Genomic DNA, 21,845 nt, shown 5'->3' on the forward strand with positions numbered 1-21,845 from the left:
ATGGCAGCGGGACTGAAAAATGGATTTATATTCTAGGATTGTAGCATCTCCAAGTGCACTGGGGGCGTGTCCTAACACTGCTGTGCTCTTAGCTCTGTGCATTGAGCTTTTCTACAGCCCCTCCTATATGCTCGGACACTCTACAGTGCTCACATGAGCTAAGAGCAGTGCAATGCAGATGGCTAAGAACACAGCAGGGTGAGGACACTCCCGAGAGCGGGGGCAGGCAATAAACTTTTCCATGGGGTCACATGAGAAATTGGAATGATTTTAGAGGGCTGGACTAATGTACTTAATTCAATTCTATGGAATACCTATCTCCTGTATTCATCACGTAACTTCATGAAATGCAGCAAATAAAACATTACAATGATTCAATGAAAATATGGAGGATCTTATGCGGCCGGTCAGAGATAGTTATAGGGCCGCATGTGGCCATGGAGCCGTACAATTTTTACAGTCCTGCTGCGACCAACAACATACACAAAGCTAGGAGTTCACCTCCCTCCTGGGACAATGCTTGATACTGTTTGCCTGGCTGTGTATTCTTAAGCCCCTTCCACACTGGCGTTTTTCACGCGCGAGTTCTGCGCGTGCTTTTGACGCGCAGAACTTGCATTGCACTCTGTCCCATTGTATTCAATGGGTCTTTCTTCATTAGCGTTGTTTTTAACGCGCGTGCTTGCGTTCGTTTTCACGCGCGTCAAAATCGCAGCATGCTCTACTTTTGCGTGTCACGCGCGTTTTTCACGCCCCATTCAAGTCTATGGAGATGCATCAAGAACGCATTGCACTCGCAATCATTGCAAGTGCAATGCGAGTGCAATGCGTTTTAAACGTAAGGGTTGCTAGGTGACCAGAATAACAGTATTTCCCCTGCTCGCGATCGAGCATTTAATTAAAAAAACACAATGAAGAACAGTGAAGAATAGAATAAAAACATTGAACACAGTGAACACAGGATCATTTAAGAGAAAAACACAGTGCAGAACACAGTGCAGAATAGATTACAGATGTTCGGCACATCTGCTTACTTGTCGGGAGATACGCGCGGAACGGCGCGAACAAAATAGCATGTGAAGAACAATATATATGTGTGTGAAGAACACATTGCAGATGTTTAAATACATCTGCAATGTGTTCTTCACACATATATATTGTTCTTCACATGCTATTTTGGGCGCACCGTTCCATGCGCATCTCCCGACAAGTAAGCAGATGTGCCGAACATCTGTAATCTATTCTGCACTGTGTTCTGCACTGTGTTTTTATCTTAAATGATCCTGTGGTCACTGTGTTCACTGTTTTTATTCTATTCTTCACTGTTCTTCACATCTGCTAACTTGTCGGGAGATAATATACGCGCGGAACAGTGAAGAATAGATCGCAGATGTTTGCAATTTATCAGAAGACATTATTTTTCAATTAAATAACACATTTTAATCCCAAACCATGGTCCCTTTGAAAAATGCTCGAGTCTCCCATTGAATCGCGCGTGAAAAATGCGCCAAAAACGCTAACAACACGCGCGTGAAAAACGCTAATTACTCCAAGGAAAAATGGAACAAAAACGCAGCCAAAAACGTCAGTTTTTCACGCATTGCACCCTGACGTGAAACGCAACGCTAGTGTGGAAGGGGCCTTAGCAGTGCCATTTAGTGGGTAGACGCTCAGACTACTGTAGCATCATTGATGCCAATATAATTTATCTGTGCTTGTACTTGTAGTCCACCCTTGCCTGCTGCTGGCGGTTTCTCTACTTCATAGTCTTGTGTAGGAGGCATGCTCATGTTTGCCATCTCTACACCTATGCCCCTTGACCTTGGTTTGGCCATGCTCTGTCTGGGTAGGGCCATGCTGCTCTCTTGGAGGAAGTCGTACTTGTCTAACGGGGCATGCTCAATGTGGCAGAGAGTCTCGTCTCCATCGCTCATGTAACCAGCGTTGGTGCCCACCCCATCGTCCTCAGAGAGGCTGCTCATGTCCGGCAGGGTGGTCTGGGAGGACTTATTTTGCATTTCCTCGCGGGTCATAGACTCCTCATCTGTACACGGCTCTACCCTCCGGAAGCAGAAGCGGGCAAACAGGCTGATGAAGAACATCTCTATGGTGATGGAATAATTGTAGACGGCTGTGGACGGGGAAGAAACATGGTGCTATTATATAATGTGCATAGTCATGTATAGTTAGTGTTTAATCCAACATTTGCCTGATAATAACATTAATCTGAAGACATTTGCTGTGGATGTCTGCAACAGAAGCCTACGGTGGGAAATGCATTGGTCAATAACCTCGCCTAACTAGTGGAATTAAATTATCAGCTGGCCTCCCCTCACTAGTGGAATGCTCAGCAGCCTCCCCTCACTAGTGGAATGCTCAGCAGCCTCCCCTCACTAGTGGAATGCTCAGCAGCCTCCCCTCACTAGTGGAATGCTCAGCAGCCTCCCCTCACTAGTGGAATGCTCAGCAGCCTCCCCTCACTAGTGGAACGCCCAGCAGCCTCCCCTCACTAGTGGAACGCTCAGCAGCCTCCCCTCACTAGTGGAATGCTCAGCAGCCTCCCCTCACTAGTGGAATGCTCAGCAGCCTCCCCTCACTAGTGGAACGCCCAGCAGCCTCCCCTCACTAGTGGAACGCTCAGCAGCCTCCCCTCACTAGTGGAATGCTCAGCAGCCTCCCTCACTAGCGGAATGCCCAGCCATCTCCCCTCACTAGCGGAATGCCCAGCAGCCTCCCCTCACTAGTGGAACGCCCAGCAGCCTCCCCTCACTAGTGGAATGCCTGCAGCACAAAAACATTGAACTAAGAAAACTAGGCTTTTACTCGAGTATATACGGTAATTGGCATAGAGCTACACAAGTCCAGGATGTCCCCATCATGTCACACTGTGGATTCATGATGATTTCTAAGTCTTTCATGCCACAGAGAATCTATAATGGTATATAAGAAATCTCTGATATAGGTGTACACTAATATCTTCCACGTTCTATGCATATGATGGCACTTACTCTGAGAGCGCGTCTCCACCGTGAAGGGAGGTACACAAGGGATGGCTCCCAGGGCGGCCATGGTCTCCAGGATCCCGTTCTGCAGGCCACACACAACCAGCACCAGGGTGATGCAGATGAACTTGGACCTCGGTTTGTAGCCTTCCAGGGATTTCTTTGTGGCTTTGTAGAAGAGCAGATAGCCATAGAAAGAGAGGAACGTGGACAGGCTGATGATGATGTTGATGTAAGAGTTGGGGTTAGTGTAGCCCACCTGAAAGTTAACAAACAGGTATGTAAAAACCTTTGGACCCCCAAACTAGGACTACAACCAACCACTACAAGTCCTGGCGTTCTGTAGAGGGCTAGTTGTACAAAATAGGGGGTGGCTATATGTCTTCTGCATCCATTGTGGGACCAAAGGGCCCCCAGTATGACACAAGGTTCCCCTCATTAGTCTTTGTGTCATATATACGATATGGCCACTACGATAATGGAGTCAGAGCCCGCCATGTATGTATACTCACATCCCCATAGTCATACTTCTCATCTGTCCATAGAATGAGGCCCATGAAGAACAGGAGGGTCCGCACCACTGACAGCTGGTACACAGCGATATTCATCCAGCGCAGATTACTCCTGAGACACACAAAGTCAGCGCCTGGATTGGTAAGTAAATCCATGTTTACATCCCACTTAGAGGGCTCGGAAGTTTTTGGACCTCTTTTTTTAGGACTGATTATAGGGTATCAGTATAATGTACCCACCTGTTCACAACTATGTTAGGAAAGCAGCAGCAACAGCAGCAAGGTGGCGGGTTGGGTGAGACCATCTGACCCCCCAATTCTTCTAACATTCTCGCTTTACCACCAAAGAAATCTGTTATCAGGTCCAAGAATTTCCAAAGTGTTATGGAGTGATATCTGCAAACAAGAAGGGTGAGGAAGACGCCGTGTCTATAAGCATCGGCCGGGGCGGTACAGGCAGGACACACATAGCACTTGTATATCCAGGGAAATCACTAAATGTCATAATCACAGATTAGTTGTTACTTCCTAAATCACAGACACTTACATGGAAGCCACAAAGTTACAGATGGCGGAGGAGCGGGGGATGTACATTCCAATAATGGAGGAGACACAGAATACCTGGCCAAGGGAAAGGGACATGTTAGTAAACTGCATAATGACTGATCCTCATAGAAGGCTCCCGCCTCCGTCTTCAGGAATTGTCTGAAATAACTATATTAAAGATGCTTTCAGGGGTCTTATGGGGGTTAACAATCCAAATAAAACATTCAACTAAGTAAGGAAACATAGCATTCATGTGAAGAGATATGCGTTGCTTCCTTGGTTAGTGGATGGCTCCTGTGGTTGGCTCCAACGCAATGATCCCAGTTCTACCCACCAAGTCATTAGGACACCACTGGCATATTTAATCCCATAGCTCTGCTTGGACTATGTTCACATCAGCATCTGAGTCTCGGTGTGGATCTTCCATGACAGGTTTCACAAAATGTAAAACATCTCCATGCACAAGTTTTGTGCCCTTCATTATACTGGGCGCCTGGTGGACCCCATTACAGTCACTGGGGACTATAAAGATCCAAACAAAGAGAAACAAAAAAAGGGAAAATCCCAACTAAGATTTCCCATTCTCACCGGATAAACTCCCAGGATCCACAGGTACAGACAGGTTCTCCGTGTGCTGCGAATATTCCGCAAGAAAAATCCCATCTCTTCCAGGAATAAAGCCAGCTGAACACAGGCGACCAGCACGGGAATGAGGAAGATCCACAGGTCCTTCTTTATCACTAATGTCACAGAAAACATACTCAGAGGGGCAAATATAACACCGAGGTGGGGGGATCATTGACTAACAGCAGGGGGCGCACTCAGAAGAATATAATCTGACTATATTCATGTATAGGAGACTGAGTTACAGATAAACACCTCATTTTCGGTACATTCTACAAATCTTAGGATGTGGCTCTTAGGAAAGGTTAACCACATTGGGCATCTCTCTGTAAGGCTTATATATAAGATCCACTGTACCTTGGAAAAACTCGGATGATAGGGGGAAACTCCCCCCATCCAAAGAACAGTTGGACCCCTTCATTATGGCAAGCTCCCGTCTTTCCAGCTATTCTTCTCTGCCATCCATGTTTTCTGGGCGGCCTCTCCCCAGTTCCTGAGACATCCTCCTCTTCCCAGGATCCACTCCTGAGGATGCTCCCGACCTCCGCATATTAATCATTAATAGAAAGCGGAGCGGGTGTCCAGGTAACTGACTGAAGTCCACAGGTGACATCTACCTGGAGATGGGGAGGGTCACACCCCTTTTCTATGTATCATTGTTATACATCCTCATTATCATATTTAAGGATATCCAGTTATCTGAAATCACATCACCCTAAATCAGATCCTACTATACAGTGTTTTGTGCGCTAAACCCATAGTCTTATCCAGGAGTAACAGGTGTTACTGTAGTATATTATGGGATGTCACAGGCCAAACCCGACATGTTCTGAGATTACAGAATAACTTTCTGGAATTTCTGGATTATTATTCTTTTTTTCAATACGTCTTATATCAGTGATTTCAGGAGGTCCACCAGTCGATCAATGACCCTGTAATAGGCGTGTTTATGGCTACAGCCGTCCTGGCTCCTGGAGAGCCTGACCCCATTTACTACAGCTTGTTGTGCTTGCTTTATGACTGTTATTGCTGGAGAGTAAAGGAAGGTGTGTTTTATGTGTATTACTGTCTGCACATACTCTGAACGATGTAGAATCGCCCCCCCCCCCTGACTTTGGGTCACACAGGCTTACCTTGTATCTATGAGTGATTACGTTCCACACTATGGCAGACATTCATTACTATGTTCAGTTTGCCTCAATATTGTGGATACCCGGGTGAAGATGCTTATCATCTCCTATCTATATATCTATTTATCATCTATCTGTCTAGTTATTTATCTCCTATAATTTGTCTATTTCCTATCTATATAACTGTCTATCTAACCATTTATCTATCTAGCTTTTAGTCTATTTATCTATGTATCTCCTATATATTATTTATTTATCTTCTACCTTTCTTTTACTGTATCAATCTCTCATATCTATCTTCTATCATCTCTCTATCTCCTGTAACATTCCCCTTCAGTCCCATATTACAGATACTTACCTACTACTGTGTGTGACTACAAAGTGTTATTATTGTGCAGGGCTAATGGAGCCTCTCACTGACTGTGACTGTTCATAAAATCGTTTTATTTGGTGGGCCCCTTTTCTTCTAAAACCGGCCCTGCTTGGACACGACTCTGACTTGTAGATAGCCCATAGAGTTATTTGCGCATCAGGTGATTTTCACGGTTAATTGATCTGATCCTATGTGAGAAAATAACAGCATTCACTACTCTGATCTGGGTCATGAAACTGGTGCATGAAAAACCGGACGGAGATGTGAAAGCAATCTTAGTATAATCTTAGTCAGTATTTCATGCACGTGTCTCAAGATAGTAGTAGGGAGCGCTAAACGGATGACGCAAGGACTTCAAATACGGTAACAATAACTATGTGACCTCTTTCCGTACAGGGATTTTTTAGTTGCACGGATGTATTGAGGGTTTTAAAAAAAATATTTAAAAAATATATGTATACAGCCCCTCTCCCCTCACAACAACAACTGTAGGTGTTATTTACCGCAGCCCATGGAGGGGTTAATGAGGGGATGGGTGCTCGCTGTGCCTGGGTCAGCACATCTCTCCCTGAATATGCAGAATCTCTGCCCGGTTCTGGAATCTGCCCCTTCTCTCGGGCACTGCGGGGGCATTCAGGGGGATAAATGTGGGTGGTACCAGGATGTGTGTGCTCAGTACACAGACCCTCACACTCAGTCCTACACACCCAGTCATTGGGGCAAGATGCCAGAGGGAAAAGGTAAGTGCGTGCTGAGCGGGACACATACAAATGGGAAGCTAAACCCACTTACCTGAGGGGGCACTTTACAGCAGCTGCAGCCACGTTTATAGCCCCCCTTTATGACACAGTTGGGAGACCACCTACTCACAGCTCAGTGAATATTGGGACCCCCTTTATACGATGCAAAATATATAGTACATTTGCAAATATAGGGACAGAATCACTAGCACATATGGAAAACCAGCACAGTTATCAGCTTACAAGCATCATAACCCAGCTTTTCTGGAGTCCTGCATGAGATTTCTGTGGGATGTGTAGTGTTCTGGAAATGATGGAAGGGATTACAGGGGGAAAGCTGCATGACACCCGGCATCTATATTGCTCTTTTCCATGGGGCAGATTTGGGAAGTTGTAAGAAGACAACAGTAATGTATCATATAATAAGGATGTCAGGGGTGTAGGAATGACGGTCCGCTTTAGTTTAATTTGATCTGTTTTGTCTCCCAGGGGACAAGTCTGACAGAACCCTCTACAAGGTAAGAAACAGGTTAATAAATACTGAGAGATATATACAGCAACCAATCACAACACAGCTTTTATTATTTGTCAAGCCCTTCCAAGATGAGAGCTGAGCTGTGATTGGCTGTTAGGGTCATCAGACAATTTTTTAAGTGAAGAGTTCCATAAATCTGCACCTCATTAACATCCAATTTCATATGAAAGTTCTATGTTTTATTTCACGGAAATATCCACAGGTATGAATGACCCTTTGATTTATTTTTTTCCCCCTCCCAGAATCTCCCAGAACACAGGCACCGGGTGCAGGAGAAAAAAACACATGTTAAGAAGCAAAGAGGTAACAAAGTAAAAACACCTAACAAATAGTAATTATTCTGAAATAATTTGTGAATTGTCATCTATCCACAGTATGGGGGGCACTGGGGGGAGGGGCTGTAGTCACCCAAAATATAACAGGAGTCACAATACGTAGGTCCGGAGACACACTGGGAAAGCTCCCTCCATATTCGGAGCCTTACATTGCCTCCACGTACTTGTGATTTTTATTATTTTGTGTGTATATTAGCCAGTGTGGTTTTAATTCTAGAATGATCCGTTTCTCCTGCATTGTCTTCCATTGCCATTATTTCTAAAAGTGGCGACACAAGGCAAGAGAAACTAGACGGATTTCTTCCACAAACAGCGCCGTACTAGTCTTCAGGTTGCATCCGGTATTGCAGCTGTCCCATTCCCTTTAGTGGAGCTGCAATACCAGACACGACCTATGGAGAAGAGGACTGCGGTGTCCTAGTTAGATGGTGAAGGTGACACTGAATGTGCCCCCTCTGTATGTCTTCTGCATCTAATATATGTTTCTCCTATTCATATACTGTTGTCCCCATACCCCACCTATGCATTCATAGACCCCCATTCTACCCCTCTTCTCCCCCAAGGACAGCCGCCGAGAGCGAAGCAGTAACTTCCAGGCTTTTGTGCGAATGGCCATGGAGACGCTGCTGGGTTCATGTCGTAGAAAACGTGGGATCCACCACTCGTCTACAGAGAGCGTGCAGCCCAGCAAGACCCTCATGTCCTGGCACCGGCACAGTCTGCCAGTAAGACCCTTCCTGTTGGTGCGAGCCGACCGAGGGGTCCGTACGTGAGAACAATCACAAGTGTGTGAGCACCCCACAGTGTGAATGAGTCCCTGGGCTCCGGACCCCTGCAGGACAAATGCATTATGGAGGGCACTTACGTCTTATACCGTTTTCCTGTCATGTTGTGTGGCTTCTGCAATAAAGAGTTTGCTGGAACGTTGTCAGCGTCCTTAAACTTTATAGGTGACACACAAAAACCATCCTTATAAAATAACTTTATTGTTTGTATAGGGGCAGCCAGAGAGGTCACACGTCTTTCTTCTAGGCTCCTTTTAGAAAAGAAGTCTCCCGGCCCGTGTCACCAGGGAATACATATATATATATATATATATATATATATGACACACAGTCCACATGATACATAGAGCTGGCTGTTCTATCAATGTCCAACAGGGGGCATCTCTTTCAGTTACTTTCCAGCTGCTGGCAGGATGCCCGCCTACCTCTGCAGTGGCGTATGTACCAGCCCTCTCCTCTGCCCAGAAACACTGAATGGCAGAATTTGGTTGCGCCGCGGTAGGTGGAGACAGATGGCACTAAGTGAGTCCTGTAGACGTCTTCCTTTCAACCAATCAAGCGATAGAACACCCAACAGCCAAATGTGAGCCAGTGACCGGCCCAGCTCAGCTCCGACCACTTGTTCATGGTGTGCGCCATCCCGTAGCCCTGCACAATGAAGGTAAGATAGTGACTTATTACTCATCAACAGGTTACCACCCAGCTTTCCCAGCCTCCTGAATGGCAAACTTTTACCACAGTGATAACAGATCATTATAAAAGTTACCTCTTCCTCTGTAGTATCCTCCGAATCTGTATCAAATAAAGACCCCAGGTACGTCAGCTGGAAGAGAGCCATGACCCCAAATAGCGTGTTCAGCAGGTACACGAGGACACCCTGTTCATAGAAGGGATACATGAAATCCTCAAGACTATAAAGTAGCACATTGTTATATGAAAACATGAAATAGCCTTAAAGGGGCTTTCCCACGAAGCAAGTTAGGCCCCAATCCACAGGTCACCAACTTGCTGATCAGTGGGGGTCTCAGTGACGGATCATGATAAGTCATCGAGGGGTGCAACGGGGGTGCAGGTACTCAGATCCTTTGACCCTCTTACCTTTTTGTTACGGTGGGAACACGATGGAGAACACTTTTTGGACAATATGCAGGCACTGAAGATCTCGGCGAGTTTCTTTCGGAGCACTGATATAGAGGAGGGCGAATTATGGACAAGTTAGTGTTAGGAATTACACAATAACTAGTGTCATATGTGTGAGGGGTAGGACTGGGGTAGCAGGTGCTCTGGAGCTGTCCTTTACCCCAAATCACCTAAGACATAGGTGATCCATCCAGAGCTAAAATAACATGTATTTGGGTTTTTGGGTGACAAAGCGATAAAAGACTCACCATGTTCCACATAAGTGATAAAACCCAGAGATAAAAGCACGGCCGCCAGATGGAAGCTGAGACCCTGGGAGAAGACAGAAGACAGACTGATAAACCCTTCAGCCCTGGATCTATACAGTAACATGTACAACTAGGACACTCACGTGAAGTAAAGCGCTGGCAGCGTATGTAACAATGATGGCGTGAAAAGTGCCGAGCTTCAGCGCGTTCTTGAAGACATCTGGAGACAGGGTATAAGAAAGTAAGATTTCAGGAGTTTAAGTCGTGTTCAGGGATCAAGTAAAATGTTAACCATTCTGAAGGTGAGAAAAATCTCCCCCTACAAGAACACAAGTCCCATCTGAGGACTGGGACACCTTACATGTATGGAGCCAGCGGGACATGGGCAGGTTCCAGCTTGTCACCACGTCCACCATCGAGCGAGGGACTTCCACATTCAGCGGATGAGAAACAGAGAGATCCCTGAGGAAAGACAAGGAGCAGGAGGAAGACAATCATAAGGAGGAGATAAGAAATAGGATCTGATGGAGAAGATGCCAAGCGTAAGCTCACCAGCGAACGTGATCCTTCTCCTCTGTGAATCCAGCACCAGACAGGACAGTCGTCACCTCAGACAAGAACCCCACAAAATAATTACTGAAATGGAAGGATGAGGTGTTCTCGTAGGCCCGTAGCCACCTGCACACAAGAGGGGAGGAGAGAAATTAACAATATTGTCATCTACTATGTTACAGTACAGTTTCTACAATGTAATAAAACTTCTGTTATTTCCCTCATACTATAAAAGGTGTCATCCATCATGTGGTAACTACTGATCAATCATAAGTGACATATTAGACCAATATATAATATATACATTCTAAAAGAAAAAAAGAAGCCACTTACCGTACAACCAGACCCCTGCCGCAGGGAGAAGCAGAAAAGAAGAAGAGTGAGAATCAAGAACAATAAGAGAAAGATACCAAGAGGTGAATGGGGTCATAACGGCAAAATGAGGATTGGAGATATTAAGATGATGTGGGTGGCTAGAATGACATTAGAATGACTGTGACTTTTTATGGAAGGAAACGCAAGGCAAACCCATGGGTGCAGTGATTGTTACAGTGCAGCATCTGACTACACTATGGTACTCCCCTTTAAAGGGGATGAAATGTCAGACGATAAGAAAGGTTTCTGTACTACATCACATACACTACACTAATGTACTGGTTTTGTATTGCTGTGCACAGTACACATGAGAACTCATCCACTGTTACTCTGCAGCAGCTTTGATAAATCGGTTCTACAATGAAATAAATTAGATTAAATACCTGGCTTTACGCTTCTTACTGAGGATCCGCGGAAGCATAAGAAAAGGAAGAGCAAGGAAAAGATCTGAGAAATACATTGGAAAACCAATAGGAGTAATGAGAAGCAGAGAAGCCATCAGACCGGTGTCACATGGCCAGCACCCCCAGCACCCCACACTACAAGATAGTAACGCATTGTGTACTCCATACTTGCAGCCATTTGTGCCTCCATTTCTACATTTCTGCTTCATGTCAGTAAATTGAAACCTTTATTGTTTACATCCAGAAGCCAAAGTCCCACTGACGCAGCTACAGAGCTTGTTACAATGTGCCCTAATGTAACAAGCCATGAGCAACTGTCAGCAGGACCGCACCACCATGGGTTTCAGTCTCCAGCTGTAAACAAGAAGCTATTCACTGGAGGAAGCAGAGATATTAGAATAAAGAGATACACAAGTCTATTGTAAGGCAGAAAAATCTGTGACTGCTTGTACTTGTAGATACTCACTTCCTCAGCAGCCGGTCTCCGTAGATGGGGATGAAGTACGGGAAGAGGTACGGCGAAATACAGGTGGACACCAGGAGACAGAAGACACAGAGGATCAAACTGCGGCAAACGCGCCAGAACCAGCTGAAGGTCTATGGGATAAGAGAGAATATGATACAACAGATGAAAGACGGGTCACCTTCAAAAAGCACTAGAGCAGTGGTGGCGAACCTCTGGCACTGGTGCCAAAGGCGGCACTCGGAGCCCTCTCTGTGGGCACCCAGGCCATCACCCCAGAATGGAGTTCACCAGACAGGACTCAAAGAATCTTCCTACAGAATCTTCCTACAATGATAGATGAATTTGCCCTTCTCCTTTCAACTGCGTTGTTGTCTTTAGGAGGCTGAACAATTGTTGTCAAAGAACAAGGAGAAATAAATTACTGCTTATATTGCTGTGCTGGCACTTTGCAATAAATAAGTGGATTTTGGTTGAAGTTTGGGCACTCAGGCTCTAAAAGGTTCACCATCACTGCACTAGGGGCTCTCCAACACACTGCAGATTTAATCATTATGCGCCTCACCAGTTTGCGGCCATTGACGGCTTCCAGGTAACTACTGAAACTGATCCAAGGCCCGAAGATGACGGTTCCCACAAAGTAGACGTATCCCATGAACTCCACTGGAGATGGAATAGAGCGCACTATGCCACGATCCACATCGAAGCCCAAGGACACGGCTTTCATGGCCACGATCATCTGTGCACCTGCCCAGACATGGTAGGAAGAAGAAGAAGCATCAGTGTGTGTAGGGTGGGCTCTCCCACAGGAACAGAGGGTCTATAGAAGATGCCAACCTCTCATCTTGTGCCAGCTGACTGTGTCCACCATGTGCATCTCCCTGGAGAGAAGAGACAATATGAGGTGAAAGGTGCAGAGTGTTGGATAATATAGAGCAGCTAAGGGCAGCTCACCCCATCAGGAGATAGATGAGGATGGTGATGGACAGCAGGACCCCCCGATGCTGGGAGTGACGGCACAAGAAGAGCACCAGGTAGCAGAGCAGGCTCAGGAGGACCACCCAGATCATCTGCAGCTGGAAGAAGTGATGGAGGCAGAAGAAGCCCCCGGCGATGGTGAACAGGTGCTTCACGTGGGACGGGAGGCCTGAGGAGACAGAAAAGAATCATCATCCGAGGCCGCAGCGTACAATGCCTGGTCCTAGCGCCCCCTACATCCGCACCTCTACTTACATTCCGTTACAATGTATCAGCGCAGGATTGCTGAGGCTTTGTGGCCGCGCACATACCTGACTGCAGTAGTCATACATGTGGTCTCCATGACACAGTGGACCACGTAGCACGTATGTAACACGTGTGTCACCCATGATGTGATCTTACCGATCCTCCAGAGCACCCGGCAGCCGAGACACATGAGGAGCAGCACCCAAATCTGCTCCAGCCCCTGCAGAGCCGTGGGGAGAACGCACCCATGGAGAAGTTGTTCATAAAATTCCCTGCGGCTAAAGGCGGCCATTTTTGGTCCTGGAATTCTGGGGGTGTAATAGTCCTGAACCCTAAAGACAAAAAGAGAAAACCATCAGCTGCACAGGCGCGCAGGGGAAGGGGGGGCTGCACAGGCGCGCAGGGGAAGGGGGGGCTGCACAGGCGCGCAGGGGAAGGGGGGGCTGCACAGGCGCGCAGGGGAAGGGGGGGCTGCACAGGCGCGCAGGGGAAGGGGGGGCTGCACAGGCGCGCAGGGGAAGGGGGGGCTGCACAGGCGCGCAGGGGAAGGGGGGGCTGCACAGGCGCGCAGGGGAAGGGGGGGCTGCACAGGCGCGCAGGGGAAGGGGGGGCTGCACTGGCACACATGGGCTTACACAGGGGGCTGCGCGGACACACAGGGGGCTATACAGGGGGCTGCACTGGCACACATTGGGTAACACTGGGGGCTGCACAGGCACACAGGGGACTGCTTGCCAGCAGCAGCCATTACCTCTACACCAGCTCTGCTGCCTCCATTCTCCTGCTATGGGGGATGCTCTCATCAATCTGCCCCCAAACCAGCAAATCACAGCTGAGAGAAGGGGGGAGCAACCAATCACAAGTCACCATTTCATCCTGCAGCCCAATCACAAAACAAGAACAACCGACCAATAACAGAAGAGGATATGAGAAGATCGACCAATCACATACAGAGAGACGAATAACTATGCTTGTCACACAGCAAAGCGGCAGCACAGAACCAATCACCGAAGAGGACTCGGCGACTGAGCCAATCACATAGCAGGAAGCTGGCAACTGACGTACATGACAGCTACACTGACCAATGAAATTGGGGAAGGAGCGGGGTTAAACGCTGGACAAACGGAGTGCAATGCAATGTTCTCATTACGCGGAAACATGTTATGAGCACAACTCACCCGCTAAATACTAGAAACTAGCTCCACAAGTTACTACACGTACATCTCTACCGCCACCCAGTGGAAGAATAAATTGCTACATGTACTGCTGCTGCCCCCTAGTGCTCGAGATAAATAACTACATAAAACTCTACCACCACCTAGTGGCAGATTTATGTTAATGCAGCTAAGCGACAGCTTTACTGCCATCTAGCGGTATAACTTAATTACTGCATAAATCTCTACCACCACCTAGTGGCAGAATCATGTTAGTACAGCTAGCCGATAGCTTTACTGCCATCTAGCGGTATAACTTAATTACTGCATAAATCTCTACCACCACCTAGTGGCAGAATCATGTTAGTACAGCTAGCCGATAGCTTTACTGCCATCTAGCGGTATAACTTAATTACTGCATAAATCTCTACCACCACCTAGTGGCAGATTCATGTTACTGCAGCTAGCCGATAGCTTTACTGCCATCTAGTGGTATAACTTTATTACTTCATAAATCTCTACCACCACCTAGTGGCAGCGTCGTGTTACTGCAGCTAGCCGATAGCTTTACTGCCATCTAGTGGTGCAACTTAATTACTGCATAAATCTCTACCACCACCTAGTGGCAGCGTCGTGTTACTACAGCTAGCGATAGCTTTACTGCCATCTAGTGGTGCAACTTAATTACTACATAAATCTCTACCACCACCTAGTGGCAGCGTCGTGTTACTGCAGCTAGCCGATAGCTTTACTGCCATCTAGTGGTGTAACTTAATTACTACATAAATCTCTACCACCACCTAGTGGCAGCGTCGTGTTACTACAGCTAGCGATAGCTTTACTGCCATCTAGTGGTGCAACTTAATTACTGCATAAATCTCTACCACCACCTAGTGGCAGAATCATGTTAGTACAGCTAGCCGATAGCTTTACTGCCATCTAGTGGTGTAACTTAATTACTGCATAAATCTCTACCACCACCTAGTGGCAGCGTCGTGTTACTGCAGCTAGCTGATAGCTTTACTGCCATCTAGTGGTGTAACTTAATTACTACATAAATCTCTACCACCACCTAGTGGCAGCGTCGTGTTACTGCAGCTAGCCGATAGCTTTACTGCCATCTAGTGGTGCAACTTAATTACTGCATAAATCTCTACCACCACCTAGTGGCAGAATCATGTTAGTACAGCTAGCCGATAGCTTTACTGCCATCTAGTGGTGTAACTTAATTACTGCATAAATCTCTACCACCACCTAGTGGCAGCGTCGTGTTACTGCAGCTAGCCGATAGCTTTACTGCCATCTAGTTGTTAAACTTAATTACTACATAAATCTCTACCACCACCTAGTGGCAGATTCGTGTTACTACAGCTAGCCAATAGCTTTACTGCCATCTAGTGGTGTAACTTAATTACTACATAAATCTCTACCACCACCTAGTGGTAGATTCGTGTTACTACAGCTAGCCGATAGCTTTACTGCCATCTAGTGGTGTAACTATATTACTTCATAAATCTCTACCACCACCTAGTGGCAGCGTCGTGTTACTGCAGCTAGCCGATAGCTTTACTGCCATCTAGTGGTGTAACTTAATTACCACATAAATCTCTACCACCACCTAGCAGCAGAGTCGTGTTACTGCAGCTAGCCGATAGCTTTACTGCCACCTAGTGGTGTAACTATATTACTTCATAAATCTCTACCACCACCTAGTGGCAGCGTCGTGTTACTGCAGCTAGCCGATAGCTTTACTGCCATCTAGTGGTGCAACTTAATTACTACATAAATCTCTACCACCACCTGGCAGCAGCGTCGTGTTACTGCAGCTAGCCGATAGCTTTACTGCCATCTAGTGGTGCAACTTAATTACTGCATAAATCTCTACCACCACCTAGTGGCAGAATCATGTTACTGCAGCTAGCCGATAGCTTTACTGCCATCTAGTGGTGTAACTTAATTACTACATAAATCTCTACCACCACCTAGTGGCAGCGTCGTGTTACTGCAGCTAACCGATAGCTTTACTGCCATCTAGTGGTGCAACTTAATTACTGCATAAATCTCTACCACCACCTAGTGGCAGAATCATGTTAGTACAGCTAGCCGATAGCTTTACTGCCATCTAGTGGTGTAACTTAATTACTGCATAAATCTCTACCACCACCTAGTGGCAGCGTCGTGTTACTGCAGCTAGCCGATAGCTTTACTGCCATCTAGTTGTTAAACTTAATTACTACATAAATCTCTACCACCACCTAGTGGCAGATTCGTGTTACTACAGCTAGCCGATAGCTTTACTGCCATCTAGTTGTTAAACTTAATTACTACATAAATCTCTACCACCACCTAGTGGTAGATTCGTGTTACTACAGCTAGCCGATAGCTTTACTGCCATCTAGTGGTGTAACTTAATTACTGCATAAATCTCTACCACCACCTAGTGGCAGCGTCGTGTTACTGCAGCTAGCCGATAGCTTTACTGCCATCTAGTGGTGTAACTTAATTACTGAATAAATCTCTACCACCACCTAGTGGCAGCGTCGTGTTACTGCAGCTAGCCGATAGCTTTACTGCCATCTAGTGGTGTAACTTAATTACCACATAAATCTCTACCACCACCTAGCAGCAGAGTCGTGTTACTGCAGCTAGCCGATAGCTTTACTGCCACCTAGTGGTATAACTTTATTAATACAAAAGTCTTATCCAAAATCTCTACTGCCGCTTACTGGGAAAATGTACTTACTACAGTTCCAACCACTTACATCTGCACCACAGCACACATTTCTACTGGCACCTACTGGAAGAATTCAGATACTACATTTTTTACTATTATTTTTACAAATCTCGTAAAAATAATAGTAAAAATAATAATACGTGTAGTATCCCAATTCTGCCACTAGGTGGGAGAAGAAATTAACATTGAGGTATGTAGTTGCTTAGTTATAACACTAGATGGCAGCAAAGGTCTGTATTAAATGTAGTGTTTTGATTTCGCCACTAGGTGGTGGGGGAAGTAGTGAGACCTCCGCTGCATTCCTTTTCGTGGGATAGACAGAAGCAGCTGCCTGAGAACCTCTTCTAACCTCAACTACCGCCCTCTAGTGGGTTACTTCATGTATTACACATAAATAATATTCTACCGCCCTCTAGTGGTTTACTTAACAAATAGATCAGCTATTACTGGACCTCTCGTTCAGAGTCTTTACCCCACCATAACAATGGCGGCGCTCGGTAATACACTATCCTGCCCTCTGCCGGCCACTTGTAGTATAACAATTATCTCGGGTGGAGGGGGCGTGACGCGCGGGCGGGGGTTGGGGGATTCAAACCAATCAACCAAAGGGGCGGACCCTTTTTTGGATTTTGACCAATGTGCTCCCATAGAACGAGCCTCTGGCGAGGTTCATAGACCAAACAGGATCCGCCCTCGGCTTTTTTCAGCCAATCACAGCTTCCAATCGGAAGTGGGGCGGTCGTGTAGTCAATGAGCCCACAGAGTGTCTTGGAAACGTAGGCTTCTGATTGGTTGAACTGTGACATCTTCGCGCAGTGATTGGGCGGTGAGGGAGGGAAGGCGGGGCCATGCGGACTGTGTGTCGCTGTCCCCTAGAGAGGTGTGTGAGATCTGCAGGTGAGAGCCAGGAGCCTGAGCACAGGTACAGCGCTGCTCCCGACCCGGGACTACAACTCCCAGCATGCCCAGCGACTGTCAGGAATGCTGGGAGATGTAGTTCTGTAACAATTCCCATGTACATCTCTAGTTGCTTTTGCTGCTGTCACAGGAGATCCAGTCTTTTCTCTGGGAATCTCATGTTCTTCCTTCTCCTCCTGCAGACAGGACACATCATGTCTCCAGATACCGGATCCCCTGCTCCTCATCCGTACTGGCCCCGGGATCTGCGGATCGATGGCTACCGCCCCAATGACCGCCCCATGTGGGAGATCCTGACCTTCCTGTTCTCCGTGTCCGGGGTCCTGCTGGTGGGGACGTGGCTGGTGTCGGGGCGTGTGTCTGGGATGAGCGCCCCCCGCCGCCTGGCTGTCTGCTGGTTCATGGTCTGTGGCTTCATCCATGGCGTCATTGAAGGCTGGTTCGCTTTCTACTACCCAGTGATCCCCAAGGACCAGGCGTTCCTCTCACAGCTGTGTAAGAACAAAGCGGGGACCTGGGGGTACGCACCTGTAGGAAATTGAAGTTTATAGGTTTTTACATGTAAAATGCTACATCTGTCTCGGGGAAAGCTGGGTGATAGCTGAAGGCTCCTGTTACATTTCCCAGGCGGCTGCCATCCAGCTCTTATACACCCTGGCTCATACGTTGCATATTCAGCAATGCGTCTCTTACTATCTGATCCTTTGTTAAGTTTGCCTTGCAGAAGTCTTAGAAAGCTGAGTGACAACTCGTGGGATCTGTCAGCCACATTAGTAACTCAACTTTCCCAGAAAAGGATGTTATGCAGAAATAACTTGGCCACATAAGACAAAAGATTTATAGATTTGTGAACCGGAATGTACCCCAACCTGTGAAAAACTACAACTCCCATCATGGCCTGAAATAGGGGTTCTAGATCTATGGGGATGGACAATACTGGGGATGGGGGGGGGAATAAAACGTGGGCTGAGACAGTAATAGGTAAACAGAAGATTTAGAATGGGTCCTCATTCTCTGCCCCTATTTTCCATCTCTCCACAGGGAAAGAATACGGGAAAGGTGACAGTCGTTACATTATGTGAGTATCTCCCCTCAGGTCTTGAGGTTGTGTGTACATGGGTGGACTGCTCCCCGCAAACAGTGGATTTGGGGACCCCCATTCTTGTGCACACTTTGTGGTTTCTTTATTGTATTAAAGGGGTTTTCCCACAAAGCAAAGTTAGGCCCTAACCCGTGGATAGAGCCTAACTTGCTGATCAGTGGGGGTCCCAGTGCTGAAACCCCCACAGATTGCAAAAACAAGGGGTCCGACAGATCTCGCCACTCCTCAGATTAATGGAGCAGAGGACCGCACATGACCGTTCTTCTCCATTAATCTCTATGGAGCTGACGGAGATTGCGAAGAGAGGAGGGGTCTGACGGACCCCTCATATTCGCGATCTATTGGGGGTCTCGGTACTGAGACCCCCAACGATCAGCAAGTAAGGCCCTATCAATCCCGTGGATAGGGCTTAACTTTTCTTTGTGGGAAAACCCCTTTAAATGTTGTTCCTTTGTTTCTATATTTGGAAGTGATGTATTTAGGAAAGGGACAAGATCAGGAGACATGAAGTGTTTAACAGCCATCTCTTCATACACATTCATCATCAAAGTAGTGATTTATACAGAAGAGGGGGAGGGGACGCTTCTGGCTAATGTCTAACTCGCTGCTAGCAAAAGGATCAGACAAGTTAAAATCCAGCTACCCAATCCTCCTATCTCCCCCATGTCAGGTAAAGGGTGGTCAGTTGTAGTATCATGTACATCATATGGCGTCATACAAGACGGAGCAGTGACATACACAATCAGATTTGTCACTCGTAACCTGCCAATCTTTTTGACACATGGTTGTCTGTCTGCCCTGTCTTCTTTCTAGAGCTGATAACTTCACAGTCTGCATGGAGACCATCACAGCGGCAGCGTGGGGACCACTGAGTGTCTGGACGGTGATCTCCTTCCTGCAGAATAAACCCTATCGCTTTGTGCTGCAGCTGATTGTGTCTTTGGGTAAGTTCCTGGACTCTCCCATGGCCCAAAACATTCACATCTGTACACAGCCTGGTACACGCCTGATGGGGTCAGCCTGGCACTGCAGATAGGTGGCTCCTCACGCCTGGTTGCGGCAGCCTGGCACTGCAGATAGGTGGCTCCTCACGCCTGGTTGCGGCAGCCTGGCACTGCAGATAGGTGGCTCCTCACGCCTGGTGGCGGCAGCCTGGCACTGCAGATAGGTGGCTCCTCACGCCTGGTGGGGGCAGCCTGGCACTGCAGATAGGTGGCTCCTTACGCCTGGTGGGGCAGCCTGGCACTGCAGATAGGTGGCTCCTCACGCCTGGTGGGGGCAGCCTGGCACTGCAGATAGGTGGCTCCTCACGCCTGGTGGGGGCAGCCTGGCACTGCAGATAGGTGGCTCTCCACGCCTGGTGGGGCAGCCTGGCACTGCAGATAGGTGGCTCCTCACGCCTGGTGGTAACATGCTATCCTGTCTCCATCCACAGGGCAGCTGTACGGAGACGTTCTGTACTTCTACACGGAGTACCGGGAAGGGTTCAGTCACAGTGAGATGTGGCACCCCATCTACTTCTGGTTCTACTTTGTCTTCATGAACATGCTGTGGATTGTCATTCCGTCTATCCTCATCGTAGACGCCTGGATCAACCTGAGCAAATCCCAATCCACAGCCGACAGAACCCGACCTGCAAACAAATCTAAAAAGAACTGAATGTGGGTGATGGGGGTGTATAGTATTAATGTGACCAACCAACAGGGGGCCTCAGTGCGAGAACATCTGTGAGAAGGGTAACAGGAAGGGATGGGGTGTAAGTCCGGTGGAGGGTGAAGCCCACGGGAAATCAGAATCCTACTTTTGTATTAGTTGGGATGTGGTTGCTATGGGAAATCGCACTTTATCCATGAGACATTTATACAACGCATTGTGTTATACACAGAGATCAGACATTTCTATCCACTTGTATGAAGGAACGTGTAACTTATATACAGGTTTACATTTTGTTTTGTTTTTTTATAATTAATTATTATGTCTGAACACCAATTACAGATTATATATAAAACCAATCTACTGGGAGAGCTCCGTTATTTATTAAATGCTGATCCTGAGTTACATCCTGTATTATACTCCAGAGCTGCACTCACTATTCTGCTGCTGGTGCAGTCACTGTGTACATACATGACATTACTTATCCTGTACTGATCCTGAGTTACAACCAGTATTATACTCCAGAGCTGCACTCACTATTCTGCTGCTGGTGCAGTCACTGTGTACATACATGACATTACTTATCCTGTACTGATCCTGAGTTACATCCTGTATTATACCCCAGAGCTGCACTCACTATTCTGCTGCTGGTGCAGTCACTGTGTACATACATGACATTACTTATCCTGTACTGATCCTGAGTTACATCCTGTATTATACTCCAGAGCTGCAATCACTATTCTGCTGCTGGTGCAGTCACTGTGTACATACATGACATTACTTATCCTGTACTGATCCTGAGTTGCATCCTGTATTATACTCCAGATCTGCACTCACTATTCTGCTGCTGGTGCAGTCACTGTGTACATACATGACATTACTTATCCTGTACTGATCCTGAGTTACATCCTGTATTATACCCCAGAGCTGCACTCACTATTCTGCTGCTGGTGCAGTCACTGTGTACATACATGACATTACTTATCCTGTACTGATCCTGAGTTACATCCTGTATTATACCCCAGAGCTGCACTCACTATTCTGCTGCTGGTGCAGTCACTGTGTACATACATGACATTACTTATCCTGTACTGATCCTAAGTTACATCCTGTATTATACTCCAGAGCTGCAATCACTATTCTGCTGCTGGTGCAGTCACTGTGTACATACATGACATTACTTATCCTGTACTGATCCTGAGTTACAACCAGTATTATACTCCAGAGCTGCACTCACTATTCTGCTGCTGGTGCAGTCACTGTGTACATACATGACATTACTTATCCTGTACTGAT

At 46.9% G+C, this 21,845-nt stretch overlaps 3 protein-coding genes across 6 annotated transcripts; 1 reads left to right on the forward strand and 2 right to left on the reverse strand.

Annotated features, from left to right (window-relative positions):
• Positions 1-1,281: 1,281 nt before the first annotated feature.
• LOC140076940 (organic solute transporter subunit alpha-like) lies at positions 1,282-5,174 on the reverse strand. Its single transcript, XM_072123743.1, has 7 exons — positions 5,042-5,174; positions 4,649-4,800; positions 4,062-4,135; positions 3,755-3,910; positions 3,515-3,626; positions 3,009-3,261; positions 1,282-2,131 (listed from the first exon to the last, which is right to left on the reverse strand). Exons 1-7 carry the CDS (start codon positions 5,103-5,105, stop codon positions 1,671-1,673), a joined length of 1,272 nt encoding a protein of 423 aa, XP_071979844.1. The 5' UTR covers positions 5,106-5,174; the 3' UTR covers positions 1,282-1,670.
• Positions 5,175-8,764: 3,590 nt separating this feature from the next.
• Positions 8,765-13,888, reverse strand: PORCN (porcupine O-acyltransferase). Of its 3 annotated transcripts, none has more exons than XM_072125005.1 (15): positions 13,740-13,888; positions 13,145-13,320; positions 12,719-12,911; positions 12,602-12,645; positions 12,330-12,511; positions 11,768-11,898; positions 11,281-11,298; positions 10,856-10,870; positions 10,523-10,648; positions 10,332-10,432; positions 10,114-10,190; positions 9,971-10,034; positions 9,681-9,766; positions 9,349-9,459; positions 8,765-9,230 (listed from the first exon to the last, which is right to left on the reverse strand). In XM_072125005.1, the coding sequence occupies exons 2-15, from the start codon at positions 13,278-13,280 to the stop codon at positions 9,129-9,131; spliced, it is 1,386 nt and encodes a 461-aa protein (XP_071981106.1). In that variant the 5' UTR covers positions 13,281-13,320; positions 13,740-13,888; the 3' UTR covers positions 8,765-9,128. The 3 variants fall into 3 exon arrangements, with proteins under 3 accessions (XP_071981106.1, XP_071981104.1, XP_071981105.1); XM_072125003.1 differs by lacking the exon at positions 13,740-13,888 and adding an exon at positions 13,624-13,642; XM_072125004.1 differs by lacking the exons at positions 10,856-10,870; positions 11,281-11,298; positions 13,740-13,888 and adding an exon at positions 13,624-13,642.
• A 3,770-nt stretch (positions 13,889-17,658) lies between these two features.
• EBP (EBP cholestenol delta-isomerase) lies at positions 17,659-20,908 on the forward strand. Of its 2 annotated transcripts, none has more exons than XM_072125007.1 (5): positions 17,659-17,773; positions 17,977-18,289; positions 18,836-18,872; positions 19,710-19,840; positions 20,332-20,908. In XM_072125007.1, exons 2-5 carry the CDS (start codon positions 17,989-17,991, stop codon positions 20,553-20,555), a joined length of 693 nt encoding a protein of 230 aa, XP_071981108.1. In that variant the 5' UTR covers positions 17,659-17,773; positions 17,977-17,988; the 3' UTR covers positions 20,556-20,908. The 2 variants fall into 2 exon arrangements, with proteins under 2 accessions (XP_071981108.1, XP_071981107.1); XM_072125006.1 differs by having other exon boundaries at positions 17,680-17,798.
• Positions 20,909-21,845: the final 937 nt, after the last annotated feature.

This window comes from Engystomops pustulosus, chromosome 9 (assembly GCF_040894005.1).
Source record: "Engystomops pustulosus chromosome 9, aEngPut4.maternal, whole genome shotgun sequence".
In the NCBI taxonomy this organism is placed as follows: domain Eukaryota; kingdom Metazoa; phylum Chordata; class Amphibia; order Anura; family Leptodactylidae; genus Engystomops; species Engystomops pustulosus.